Here is a 14,767-nt window from a genome sequence, read left to right on the forward strand (position 1 = left end):
CTACCAGAAAATATATACAGATGGCTATAAAAATAAAAAGAACAGAACTGGGTTTGGTCTGTACATGAAAAACAAAGACAAAGCAACCATATTCAAAGCATCAGCAGCAAGGTTTTAATTCTAACGGATTCAATACAATACAAAAAAAAGATTCGAACTAGATCGCAATGCAGACTTCTCACGATTAATGACAAGATATCATCTATGGGAAGCCAAACAAAGGGGAATAGCAATTGAATTGGCTTGGATACTTAACCACCCGGGGATTCATGGTAATGAGGAGGCAGATAAAATTGCGAATCAGAGCCTCATGATAATATCAATTTTTGAGAAACTGATTATAAAAATTTATTACATTTCATCAAAAAACAAATAAGGGATCTGTGGAATGAATGGACAGAAATATGCAAGATAAAATTAAAACACCTGCTTAAACTGATGAACAAAATCAATCAAAAACCGTGGTTTTGTGAAGTGAATTTGGATAGGGCCAGAATCACTATGATGTATAGAATGAGAATGGGTCATTGTGGCACTCAAGAGCATCTTTATAGAATTGGAATGGTTGACTCGCCTCGGTGCATGTGCGGTGAAGTAGGGAGTTTGAAACACAAACTATGAAAATGCAGCAGCATTAGAAGTGACATTAGAAATGGATTTCATTTTAGTATGCTTAATTAATTATTTAGTGGCAGCTCTGTTATAAGCTTGGAATGCATGATGATTAGTCCAACTGCTAAAAGTGCTTCGCTAATATTTGCTTTTTTAAAAAAAGCAAACTGTAAAATTTGATAATTTCAGATGGCTGGAAGGAGGTGATGACTATGATTCAGACGCAATAATATTCGCAACTTTGGACAGTTAAATCAAATTGCAGGAACCTTAACTTAGCCTGGGTGGACAATCTAAGGATTGAGCCCATCATCACAGAGAAGAAGAAAAAGAAATATTAAAATAAAAACAAATAAAACTGGAAAAATTGAGTTTCAGCTAAAAGGAAGTAGAGAAATTTATGATAATTTATATTGTTTATAAATGGAAAGGAAAAGAAACTAAAATACATTTACAAAGCAAATTGAGTGTAAACAACTGCTAATCATAGCGTAAGTCTTACTTCTAATTTAGAAAGTACTTACATTGTCTTAAATAAAATTTCAATTGAATTTTCATTAATAAAAAATGGAAAGCTTAAAGACTCACCTTTTTTCTGAATAAAACCTCCACTTGAGACTTTGGGGAGAGATGCTCGAAATCCGCAGAGAAGCCATCTATCTGGGTGTGAAATTCACTCACACTCTCAATTGGACGGCCGATCTGAATGACACTCTATTATCGAATATAGAGCAAAAATCCGTTTTTACTTACAAGCCTCACTCGTTTTCTCGGTAAAAAAAACCCGCTAGAAGCAGTTGGACAAACACATCCCAACAAAACCACAACAACCCCAGCCCTGCAGAGAAAAAAATTCCTATATCAGGGCCGAATCAAACATACCTAAATTCCTCAAAAAAATCCTCCGTATCCTTTCAAACTTTACCCAACGAATCTCTCTCTCTTACTCGTCCTGTTATTCGATTTCAATTATTAGTGCTATTTGTAGTTGTTTGGAGTTTGTTTGTCTTTTGTGTCGTTCTGAAACTAATAATTTGTTAAAAAACAGTCTTAGGATACTTTAATAATATCTTTTTATTAAATAATGTCTAAATTGAATATTTTAAGGGAAAGTTAAGGGAAACTAATAGAAATTCTATTCATTCTGTTACTCAATTCATACCTTTTGAAATAATTATGTATATAATATATATACATATAAATAATCCAGATCCATTTGATTTAGACGACCATTTAGTAATATAAAATTATATCCAAAATCATAAAGAAGCTTCAAAATTATTAAACGATAAAATTAAAAATAAAAATACTGAAGTAAAAGAACGAATAATTAATGAGAATAAAACTGACCAACCTTCTTATTCGAATCAAGAAATAGCATACATTAGAACAAAACAAATAAAAAATTACCTGATTTCAAAAAAACGAAAATTGTCAAAGATTCTGATATACGTGTCGAAACAAACAAATGTACTTATAATAAAAACATAATTGGAAAACCTAAAATTAATTCTCGAAAATTATTACAGAAATATAAAATTGGAGACATTGATAATAATTCTAGTGATCTACCAGGAGATTAGAGCAGAAGATATAGAAATTACTCAAATAAATAATTTATTATTACCAGTGAACTTAGGAACAAGTAAACTTATATTTTTATATATTATATAGATTTAAGAAATATTAATATGCAAATAGAAAATTTAAAACAATATTTTGATACTTTTAAAAATAGTATAATACAAGCGAATGCAACAAATCCTATTTCATACCATAACTTGACTGATAAAATGATGAGTAGAACAGAAATTGTAATTAACACTTTGGATAAAAAATCAGAAAATATCTTTCCTAATATTAAATCAAAACAAGGTTTAATAAACGCAATAGGTAAAATAGATAAATGGCTTTTTGAGCACTCGACTCAGACGACAAAGAAAGATATAATAATGCAATAAATGTTTTGCAAGAAAATCAAAAACAAATAATATATGAAGTAAATTTACAAATATTATTATATAAAAAATTAATTGACCACTATAATAAATCAATTACAACATTATGGGACAACCAACAAAAACTTCAAGACAATTTAGAGAAATTTCATTATTTTCGTTATTTTTCATTCTTAGGGATGGAGGAGTTATGTGAAGAAACATTCGGAACATTCTAAAAAGTAAAACGCATAAAGATCAAATTAGTGAACAACTGTCAGCATTTTATTAATATCAATATGAATATTGTAAACATCAAAATGATGAATATTAGTTAATTCAATCATGAAACTAATTGTAAATTGTATTTTTTGTAATAATTAAATTTTTAAAATTAATATCTTTAACTCGAGCAACTAGCTTTGCATCTTGCACTACTGGTAATCTAAAACTCAGGAATTTTTTTTATAGGAATAGGAATAGCTAGTGATAAGGTTATGTTCTTTATTTTTATATCATGTGTTTTCCATGTCTGATTTAAAAAATATATTTTTAATATGAATAATTCTGAAAATACGATAAAAAAGAAATGGACGGAGCAAGAACGACTTGAATTGGCGGCAAAGTTAGACAGAGAATTAGATGAATTTATTGAAAATTTACCAAAAAAGAAATATGAAGATGGTTGGCCAGAGGACCGGTGGGAAGAAGTAGGCAAATTAAAATTAATACTGAAATATATATCCTAATCAATAAAGAATGTTGTTAATTTATTATATTATTCAATTTAAGTATAGTTACCCAATAACTTGAATTTGCCTTATTTCAGGAAATGGCCAAACATCCTTTTTTTATGAAAGAACCACCAAAACCAGGTGATGAAGTTCATCCGCTTTTTGAGGGTCTTCAAAAATTGAAATATGATCCTGAAGAAAATGAACCTGATGGTAAGAACAGTACTTCAAAGATTTCAATAAGTACCTACAACAGTAATTGTATTTATCTGTAGAATGTATGTTATGCAGTGGATTATTTGATTCATATTGAATTTGGCAAAGCTTCAGTGCATTACCATTCAATATGGCATATTTTAAGATTCTTCAATATTAATTTTAGATCTAGCAATTAGTTACAAAGAAGATGGTAACTTTAATTTTAAATACAAAAATTATAGACTGGCAGTTTTGTCATATACGGAAGGCATTAAGGTCAAATGTGGTAATCCAGAAATAAATGCCACTTTATTAAACAATAGGGCAGCAGCACATTTTTTTTTAAAAAACTATAGGTGAGTTTGTAATTTATATATTATGTACTGACAAGTGAAATGGAATTAACAACTAAAATTCTTTAGAAAGTTGTAATAAATTTGTATTTTTGTTCCTATATTTATAATATTCTTTATCTTGGAGTTTTGTGCTCAGTTTTCTGAAAGGTATATTTTCACAAATCATTGCCTGATATAAATCACCATTAAATTCTTGTTGTCATTAACAATAGTCTATTCAGCCAAGAATAATTGATATTTTTTTTACTCATTTAACTTCTTGCATCTGGACTTGTGTAGCTCTGTCTTGGTATGTTGTGTCACCAAATATTTCTGTTGGGCTGGAATAAGAACATTTATTTTTTCAAACTGTTTGAACTCTGAAAATTCAAGAATTAAAAAAATATTTTCCAAAAATGTGAAAAAGAAAACAATACTCAAAAACACTACATTTTACAACAGGCTTTACAGAATATTTTTCGATTGATGTAAGCAGGATCGGGATAGCTTCTGGTTCAAAAAATTAACCAGGCTCATGTCATCCTTCAGCATATTCCATTTCTCAGAAACAAGAATACTTTTACCGAAAAACTAAGTGTTCACATTATCGACTAATGGTCACAAATGAAGTGGTGAATTAATGGAAAAAAATTGTGAACATTAACCCCTTCCACATCTGTGGAAATCCTTAATCCTACTTGGAAGATTCAACCCAGTTAAGCTGGTATCAATTGCATTAGGACAGTCAGAGTATCTGAAGAATTAAAAAAATCAGTCATATCGAAACAAATCCTTTCAAATATGCTTTTGTATTAGGGTTGAGTCGATTCTTGATACCACAGATTCTTGGACATTGGTATTAGTATCAAGAATCGATCGCAAAAAGTCGATACCGATACCAGTAAATTGACGGAAAAATGATTTTTTAATCCAGTTTATATTGTTATCAAAATGAAATTATCATATTTTGAAAAATAATTTGCTAAAATATTTGTCTTTGTTTAAACAACAGGCTGCCTCAAACAAATTATGAATATGTTTCTAGTAAGAGAAGTTTTTTTAATATTATACATCAATTATATCGGTATCGAGAACTGATTTGGTAATATTTACTATATATCCAATATTTACATTTGTTGAATCTAACAAAATGATGTAACATCGAGTGAGGATTTGTGAAATTGAAATTTTGCAAATTTCATCTTTGTTATAGGTCTTCGCTTCAAGATTGTGAATTGGCACTTAAAATAAAGCCGAACTATGAGAAAGCATTAGTTAGAGCTGCAAACTGTTGTGTTGAAATGAAAAACTATAAAAAAGCAATTGACTACTGTGATATTATTTTAAACAAGGAAAAAGATAATAGAATTGTATTAGATTTGAGAAAAAAATGTGTTAGTGCAGCAAAAATTATAGAAAGAGATGAGAGAAAGAGGGAACATCAAGATAAGAAAAGAAATAAAGAAGAAGATGTAATAATTAATGAAATTATTAAAAGAGGATATATGATAGAAGGAGGAACGAGAGGTGGGTGAAGATTAATTTAAAGTTATTCAAAGAATCATAATATTCAATGTAACTTAGTAAGTAACAAGCATTTATTCACTTTCAAGAGCAATCAGTTTTAACTACTTTTATTCAAAAGTTATAACAATGAATCACTCATTACTGAAATATAATTTATATATTTAAATTTTTGTATACTATCCATCACTGTTATATAAGTTATACAAGTTTGCTTGCTCGGCCCAATAATAGCCATGCTGTCAGATGCTTTCTTGAGTTAGTTATATTATATTGTTTTGCTACATAAAATCAGTTTTTAGTTCTGTACACAAAAAATTTAAAAAGTAGATTTTCCTAGACCAGATTCTAACCCGGGACGTGCAAGTTTGATTGCACGAAGCATTAACACTGAGATATCAGCGACATTGAATGTGTTTCTCTCGGATATCTGTACCAATGTACTATGGTTTGTGAAACAATATAAATTTGAATCAAACCTGTCAACATTATTTTGTGTGGAGATTTCTCAGTGTTTTGATAATTTATGTTAAATTATGTTGAAAAAATCAACTTATAATGGATATAGAAAATGGAAATTATTTTATTAACATAAGATATCCAATATTTGTAAAACTAATACATAAATTTTTGTGTTATTATTGAGATATTACTTGATTATTATAATTTTCGATAACTATCTCGTATTTAAATGAACAATAATATATTGTATACAATATTTGTTAGAAAAAAATAATAGTTTTTCTAATAATGTAACGAAATTTTCAACAAAACAAATTCAAAAAAAGTAGTAGTAGTGGATAAAGTGTAGTATTCTACTCGCCTATACTAAACTTCATCTCGTGAATGATAACCTTCATTGTACACATGTGAATAATATTCTGTTTTTATATAGCCATATATATGTGTATATATACATATACATATATAAATTTCTTTAATTTCTTATTTCTTAGACCTTTTGATATATTATTGCATCTAAATTTTCTTGATTTTAGGTCTCTTCTGTTTTAAAATTAGTTTTTTTTTGATAGTTTTTGAAAGAAAGATAAATTTTGACGTTTCAACTTTTCCTTAAGTCTTTATCAAAATATGATGTTGATACTGACAATTTGCTTATTTATATTGATCTATAGATCACCTTCATCATGAATATCAAAATAAGGATAAAATCAACTGAAAACTTTGTTCCAATAAGAAAAATGAATTTTTCCTTGCTTTCCACATGTCAAATATATTAAATTTACTGGAATTTACAAAATAGAGCTATAAATTTTACTTAAATTATTTAGATCTTTTTCATCATTTATAGCTTTTTCGTTCTTATGAATGTGAAATGACTGAATGAGAAAATTGATTCTATTATTTTGCTCAACCTCGATTGTGAAAAACTTCAATTCTCAATCGAGGTTGGGCAAAATAATAGAATTAATTTTCTTGATGTCACATTATATAAAATTAATAATAACATAAGAACAGAATGGTATACGAAACCAACTTGGTCCTCAAGATATTTAAACTTCAATTCGAGTCATCCTATGTCACAAAAAATGTCAGTGATAATAAGTTTGGTTGATAGATCTATCCAACTATCAGATCCTGAATTTAGATGCTTAGCTATTCAAAAAGCAAAAACTGCATTGAAAGAAAATAATTATACGAAAAAAAATGATAGATAACATTTAAGAAAAGGATAACCAGATACTGCAATCAATTTAAGAACAAAACAGAAACGAAACATCAAAACATAAAACATTTTTCCTTACCATATGTACTAGGACTTTCCCAACAATTATCGAATTATTTCAATAAATATGATATTATGAATTGAAATCTAAAACACCAAAAAACAAAAAAAGTAATATTATATATCAAGTGCTTTGTACTAATTGTGACGCTGTCTACATAGGGCAAATATCTCAGTATTTAGAAAATAGACTAAGAGGTCATCAATACGATAAAAAAAATAGAACTGCATTAACGAACCATGAAATATCAAAAAAATTTAATTATAAAGATTCAAAAATTCTTCAAACGGAATCTAATACACGAAAAGGAGAATTTTTAGAAATGTTTGACATTCATAAGAACGAAAAAGCTATAAATGAAGAAAAAGATCTAAATCATTTAAGGAAAATTTATATCTCTATTTTGTAAATTCTAATAAATTTAATATATTTGAGATGTGGAAACCAAGGAAAAATTAATTTTTCTTTTTGGAACAAAGTTCTAAGTTGATTTCATCCTTATTTTGATATTCATGATTTAGTTGATCTATAGATCAGTATTTGATTTAGTTGATCTATAGATCAATATAAATAAGCAAATTTTCAGTATCAATATCATATTTTTATAAAGACTTAAAGAGAAGTCGAAACGTCAAAATTTATCTTTCTTTTAAAAACTATCAAAAAAACTAATTTTAAGACAGAAGAGACCTAAAAAAAGCCAATATATATATATATATATATATATATATATATATATATATATATATATATATATATTTATATTGTTTATATTTCAGGAAATCTCTCATTAGACAAACTTGAACCACATTTTCCTCAATTGGTACATAATCGAGTTCATTTGAATGAAACAGGAACCCTTGTTTGGCCTGTAGTTTTTGTATATCCAGAATATAAAATCATGGATTATATCCAAGAATTTGATGAAAATCAAACGTAAGTTCTGCATATTTATCAATTGATCATATTCTTGTAAAAAATAATAATTTGTTCCTATATTTCCAATATTTGGTATACTTAAACTATTTAATGTGAATAAATTCTCGAACATATATGAAATTTAAATATTTTTTCTCCTTTATGACTAGGAACATGTCTAGAATTACTTTTCTATGAAAATGGTTGTAAATATATTACGAATTTGAATGTCTTTCCTTTGACTGTACAAATGTGTATTCAATTGAATTTTCTGTGAAGAAATGTCACACTTGAGAATAGGTTTTCTCCCATATCAGACGGCAAATGAATATTTGAAAGGCATTTTTTTTTTGGAAAAAATTTTAGGCAGATATGTTTATGATAACATAATACAAACGCTAACTCTTCATTTTATATACACCAGAGATAGATTGACGAAATGACATGATGAAGGCTGTTATGATACAGCTCTTACGCAAGGCGCAAATTGGGACATATATAGCAGTGAGTATTCAATCTACAAGATTGAATACATTGACCTAAATTGACGAAGCAGTGGTACCTAACACGACACGTATGAGCTTACAGACGTGCCAGTTTGCTCTGCCACACGTTTGGTGACTAGCAAGTCTTTCCTTAATTTTTTTACGAAAAATGACAGAAGAAAAGCTAATAGAGGTAGTAAGGGATCACAGAGAGTAAACTGATTCGATTAATTCGAAAATAATTATCAATTTTTATTTATTTAATTTATCTGGCGATTTAAATTTTTTTCTCTGGCAATTTAAATTTTTTTCTCATCAAGGAATAAAACAACATTTCCTCCTCAGCATCATCCGATTCTGATTCAAAACTAAATTTCAAAAACAAAAATTTTGTTTGATTGTCAAAAAAGTCAGATATTTTTTGATGCTGACTAGTCGCGAACTGCCAATTAAATCCAAACCTATTTCTGTTTCCTAATTTAAAACGCGTGTCTCCATATGCGGATCACCACGCATAGCTTGTACGAGCTGTGTCTCTCGTGTCACGTTACCTCACACGTGCTATTTGTGTCCCAATTTGAGCCTCGCCTTAGTTGTGCAATTATTTCTGCTTTAGTATTGCTCTAGTGTTACTCAAGTGATGTTTCAGTGACAATTGAAAAAAATGAAAAAGGCATAGGGAGAAAGAATAACTAAAGAAGCAAGAAGTCTATAGAAGACATCTGGATATAATATTATATTACGCTCTACCATTTATAAAAACTAAATCTAGTTTTTAAAGGACAACCAGAGATAAATCTGATCTCATTATTCTGTTCTTTAAATAAATAAAAAATATAAACTGTAAAAAGCTAGACAGGAGAATTTGGTGAAACTTTAATATTAGAGATTTTTTTAATGCAAAATAAATCATACAACTATGAGCTAAATAAAATAATAACCAGATATCATTGTCATCACAGAATAGTAATGATTTTATTTTTGTTATTTTGTAAGTACCTACTACACAAAGTAAAGAAATAAGGATACATTAGAATAACTTCACTTACCAACAAAATATCATCAAACTATGAATTGAACAAATTAATTATAATTTGCATTTATGAAGAACGAAAGTCCAAAAAAATATACTTTCCATATACAACTCGAACTGGAGTGGGTAATTAATAAATTAATTTATTTCTCTTTTAAAGGGACAATACAACAGCATTTACTACTAAGCTACATATTTAAAGAAATAGTAAATGCAATAGACCGATTAGCATGTCAAATAATAACTTCAAAATACTTTTTATTGTGGATTTGATTTAAATAAAACCTTTTATTTGAAATATACCTACGAATATTTCTATATATTGGAATAATATTGGTTTCATTGTGCAATGATTAAAGTTGTATTAGTATTTACTTGTACCGATTTAATATTATTTTTAGGTTTTCTGAACAAATAGAGGCAATGTTTCAATCTCCACCTGATTGGGATGAGCAAAAAAAGTATATACCTAATCAATTAAATATATATTTTGAAACTCCCAGAAATAAAATCAGGTTTATAGAACAAACCATGACACTAGGAAATGTTCTCAAAAACAATGAGTAAGTAAAATTAATGTTTGTCCCATTTATTTCAGGTCCTATATACCTTCTTTAACATGACCACCTTTATCTTCTGAAATTCTATTAATCAATTTCTTAAAAAAAGTGAATCCACAACTAATGAGATTCAATATATGTAGTCAAAATACCTATAGCAACCCTATATTCTATTATAAAAACAACAATTCCATTGGATTTAAAAACTAAAACTTTTATTCATCATTCCAATATTATGATGCTTCACCAATTCTAGACTATTTTCCCTATACATCCTCTTAGCTTCACACTTGGTGTTCTTCAACAGTTGTTATTGAATGTTTCTTTTGTTGCTTTTAGAGCTAGAATAATAAATGATATGTTCTGGATGGACTTCTTGATTTGTTGCAAATTTGAGTTTACCTTACCTTTCCCTATCTTTAGTTTCTCAGTTTTTTACTGACGCTATAAGGAACAATTTCATAAGAAATGAAAATGAATGCTCACTGCAACTTACCTTATTAGCTGGATCTAGGCCCCTCCACAATTTGTTTTTGGGGATGTCCGTCCCAGACAAGAGAATACTATCCTATAACCTGCACCATATGAAGATCTTCAATTACACCATCAATTCAATTCTTCTTGGGCCTCTTTCTTCTCGAATTGTATATATTTGCTTCAAAGATACTTTTGGCATTATCCTCTTGGGCCTCTCCCTTCCCGAGTTGTTCCATATGTCGCAGCTGGAAATGTGGGCTTCATAGATTTGCATTTTTGGAGAAGGAACTTAGTAGTTTATTTTTCAGTGAAATCATACTAGACTTATAGAGAGTTTAATAAATTCACGCCTTCATATATTTTCCGGGCTAGTCTTGTTTCGGTATTTACTTTATGTATGGTCTGTAATTTTCATGATAAAAGATAATGATTAGTGGAAACTTCATATTTATTTTTGTTAGCAAGTGTAAAAATTAATTATTAAGTGTACCTGAAAACTTTTAGGTGGCCTTTATTAATTTAACTATTATACATTTTAGGTACGTTATTAGAGGAGGCACCCCATCTTTTATTATCATGGTCAAGGATAGCTCAGCAGAAAAACGTTTCTTAGAAGAATATTAATCTGGTTTTTAATTCAATAACAATTATTTTTGATGATGCATAAATCATACATTAAAAACATGATAAACAATAAAGTATATCTTGAAATTGAGCTTACTTTGGAAAAACAGTACTTTGAGTAACGCACAATGTACAGTACAATGTAACGCGACATTATTTGACGATATGGTTACAGATGAAGGCATATTTGAAGGTGATTTTCAAAAACGGACGTAGCTGAGCGCATTGTTTCGATGCAAACAGCATTTTCGTAACATTGGAAGTCAATCCGAATAATATCCTCAACGTGGATTCAATGTTAAGTTATAGAGGGCAGTCTATAATAAAAGCCCCTGAATTGGAGCTAGAAAATTGCAACGGGCGGATAGTGTAATCATAGGGCAATATATAAACAAGATTTTTTTCAAAAAGTCAATGTCAACTCTCACAAGAGGCACTCACTCCAGAAGATTAAAGTTGTGTTAAGAACGTCAAAACTGAAATGTAAATGATTGAGCTACAGTTTTAATCATAGAAGACTTGGATTTCATCTAGATTGTCGGCAAGAGTTTTCGAATGAACTAGCAACCTGAAACGATTCAGACATACATATCCTTGTTTATATATATATATATATATATATATATATATATATATATATATATATATATATATATATATATATATTGTTGTTGTACAATAATGATGTGAGGTGAAGTGAAAAAATAATGGATGACAAAAGCAACTTCGTCTTTCTACGAACTTAGTAATGGCTCAGAAATACATTGCAACATTCCTTTATCTATAGTGTGTCTATTTACTGACACTGTTGGCTCCAATTTCCATCTCACACATAGGAAAGGCAAAGGAATTGATGTCTTATTGAGGCTACCACAATACTAGAGCATGCTTTAACACAGAATTACCATACAGATGGTCACCATTAACATGGCATGCATGTTAAACATAAAGGGTTTAACATTATGAACTCTGCCAACATCTACAAGAAAAAATGTTGGTTATATTTTTCAAAAATTTGATTTTGGGAGTTTGGCAACTCTATTTCTATTAAGAGGTTATTAAAAGAACTTGACACAATACTTGAATAGACCAACACCTCTCATGACACCATGGCACAGCTCATTCAGAATTACAAAACACAGGTGCAGGGTTAAAAAGCAAGAAAAATGTAAACCTGTTGTAGAAATGAGAATGAAGTTAAAATATTGGCATACTTCAGAGTATATCCAGAAAATTCATTTTTATCAGTTAAAAATTTAGGATTACAAAAATTGATTTGGATGAATGGGGCAAAAATTATGAAAAAAGTATAATTAGAACTCCATAACTCAAGTGATACAAATCCACAAGTATTTCGAATGAGTGTTCAAGGTTACTGGAGTTTGAACTATGTGCTGCAATGAAAAATAACAGTACTTGTGCATTTTTTGATGAATGTCATGATATTAAGAAAATATTTTATGTTTATTTAATCCAGGGATATCTCAAAATTGTTCTAAATCGATTAGACTTGCGTTGGAATATTTTATGGTATTAACAAAATTAAACTCTACTTCATAATATTGCATCAGAAATGAATTTTTAGACAATCATTTTGCAGATCCCCAATGGACAATGGACCCCATAGATGGTCACCTAATATCACTGCATGTCTCGATGATTAGGAGAGATTTAGGAATACATTTTGATCTTCCCCACAAAAAAATCCGAGCACCACAAATGCCAGACTTTTTAGAAGAATCCATAAGAGTTTGAAAGTTGGAGACATCCAGTTCAAAAATTTACTATAAATAATTCAATTTCTTGATAGTTCCTTTCAGTACTTCCCAAGAATTGTGAATGGTCTACATCTATTTTCTAGAATGGGTAGAATGCCTGTGTGCTTTATGTTTAGGTCATAAAGTGTTAAGTATACTTTGATATCGTGGACAATTCTGGCTATATATTGTTTTTAGCATTTACGTATTTTTATACATTTTGCACTGATCTTACCGGAAAACAAAATATAGGTAGTGAAAACATTAATGTGAATTCAAGTTTTTTATATTAGTTTCTATTATTTTTTTATTATTTATTAAATACAATACCATTTGACAAATTAAAATTATACTCGTAATAATATCTTCTTGACAGTGTAATTTCACCACTGAATATTAAAATAATTATTAATTTTCACAATCAGATCTTAATTTTTATAACAAGCTTATATTAGCTTCATCTATATGTGGGTTTGTCCATTGAATTAAGTGCAAGTGGCTTATTTAATAAAAAAGTCGTTCGTCAGAGAATTCGAACCTACGATCTTCGTGTTGAGAAACTAATAAGGGAAAAATAGATATAGCTTAATAAAGTTAAGTTATAAATAGTTTTTTTTTTAATAAGCTTTAAACAGTAATGAATGAAAAATACTAGTATCATCGTGAAAACACCGTCGGGTACTCGATGTACGAGAAATATGAAACAAAGCGCCTCTCCCTTTTTTTTCATAAGAATTTTTTGTTAACTTTCAGTTTGATGTAATTTAGAAGCGCGGTATTTAGCTCTTTTTAAACTATATTTATTGTTATGGCAATTAATATTTTTTTTTAATTTTTGAACAAAATTTTTGTTTTATCACACAAAATATTTTTAACTATAAAAATATTCTTCCAACATCAACAGAAGTATGCGTATTTAAATGATTCCAGATGTTTGACAAATTTGTGATATTTATTCTACCATTTGAAAACCTTTGCATGACTATATGACTTTAACAGTACCACCTAAAACAATTTTCAATAAACGTTCACATTGTTGTACAACAGAAATTGAATCTAATAAACATTGAATCAGTTGAATAATTTTAGTATACTCATCTATAAACTTAGGTTTTTTCAATAAACTTTTAGATGCAATGATAGATAAAAAATCCGGGAATCGTTCTTTATATATTTGGATTCGTAAGGGGGTTCTGACTCAACTTTTATTTACATCCAAAATTGAAAAATAGAATATATTGAAATCTACTCCTGCTTTAAATATTCACTACAACATCTGTGATGACAAGAACTTATATTTATGTCACTCTATCTAGACCAAAGAAAATCATGTTTTCACTAAAAACTTGATCAATGTGTAGACTATTGGATTTCTCCCGTTATTTCGTACAGATAAAGTTTTTAGCAATAAACTTTGATTGAATTGAATATACACAATAATGTACAGAAACGGAGAATTTGAGTTTTTATATTTGGAATTATATTTTAATAAATGTGTAATTTTTTCGTAAAGTACTTCAATGAAGTAATGTTGGTGACAAATATTCTCTAAAAACTCGGGAAAGATCCAATGTCAAATCATACAGACCTATCATTCCTCTGCCCACTCTATTGAAAGTTCGAGAAGCTCTTCCTTCAAAGAATAAAATCAAAACTAGATACAAGAAATCTTCATTCCCAACCATCAGTTTGGCTTGCCACCATGCAAAAGATTTTGCTCTGCAGCTTTCATTGATGCCTCATAGTTTCGACAAGGATTGACAGGAAGTTCTGCTGCACAAAATGAATATAAACTTACCATACATTTTTTTTTTAATGAAATATA

The 14,767-nt window shown here is 28.8% G+C and overlaps 1 protein-coding gene across 1 annotated transcript; it reads left to right on the forward strand.

The window, feature by feature from the left end:
• Positions 1–2,966: 2,966 nt before the first annotated feature.
• On the forward strand, positions 2,967–11,272 carry LOC130447367 (DNA polymerase interacting tetratricopeptide repeat-containing, protein of 47 kDa). The gene is made up of 7 exons (XM_056784152.1): positions 2,967–3,259; positions 3,379–3,496; positions 3,666–3,837; positions 5,030–5,343; positions 7,868–8,024; positions 9,926–10,087; positions 11,101–11,272. Exons 1-7 carry the CDS (start codon positions 3,107–3,109, stop codon positions 11,183–11,185), a joined length of 1,161 nt encoding a protein of 386 aa, XP_056640130.1. The 5' UTR covers positions 2,967–3,106; the 3' UTR covers positions 11,186–11,272.
• The last annotated feature ends 3,495 nt before the right edge of the window (positions 11,273–14,767 follow it).

This window comes from Diorhabda sublineata, chromosome 8 (assembly GCF_026230105.1).
Source record: "Diorhabda sublineata isolate icDioSubl1.1 chromosome 8, icDioSubl1.1, whole genome shotgun sequence".
Taxonomy (NCBI): Eukaryota; Metazoa; Arthropoda; class Insecta; order Coleoptera; family Chrysomelidae; genus Diorhabda; species Diorhabda sublineata.

Bases quoted from the DNA above. Each gene is read 5' to 3' on its own strand.
- LOC130447367 (XM_056784152.1), top strand. From the start codon at position 3,107: ATGAATAATTCTGAAAATACGATAAAAAAGAAATGGACGGAGCAAGAA. The intron at 3,260-3,378 runs GTAGGCAAATTA...GCCTTATTTCAG, and splicing joins CAGAGGACCGGTGGGAAGAA to GAAATGGCCAAACATCCTTT. The intron at 3,497-3,665 runs GTAAGAACAGTA...TATTAATTTTAG, and splicing joins TGAAGAAAATGAACCTGATG to ATCTAGCAATTAGTTACAAA.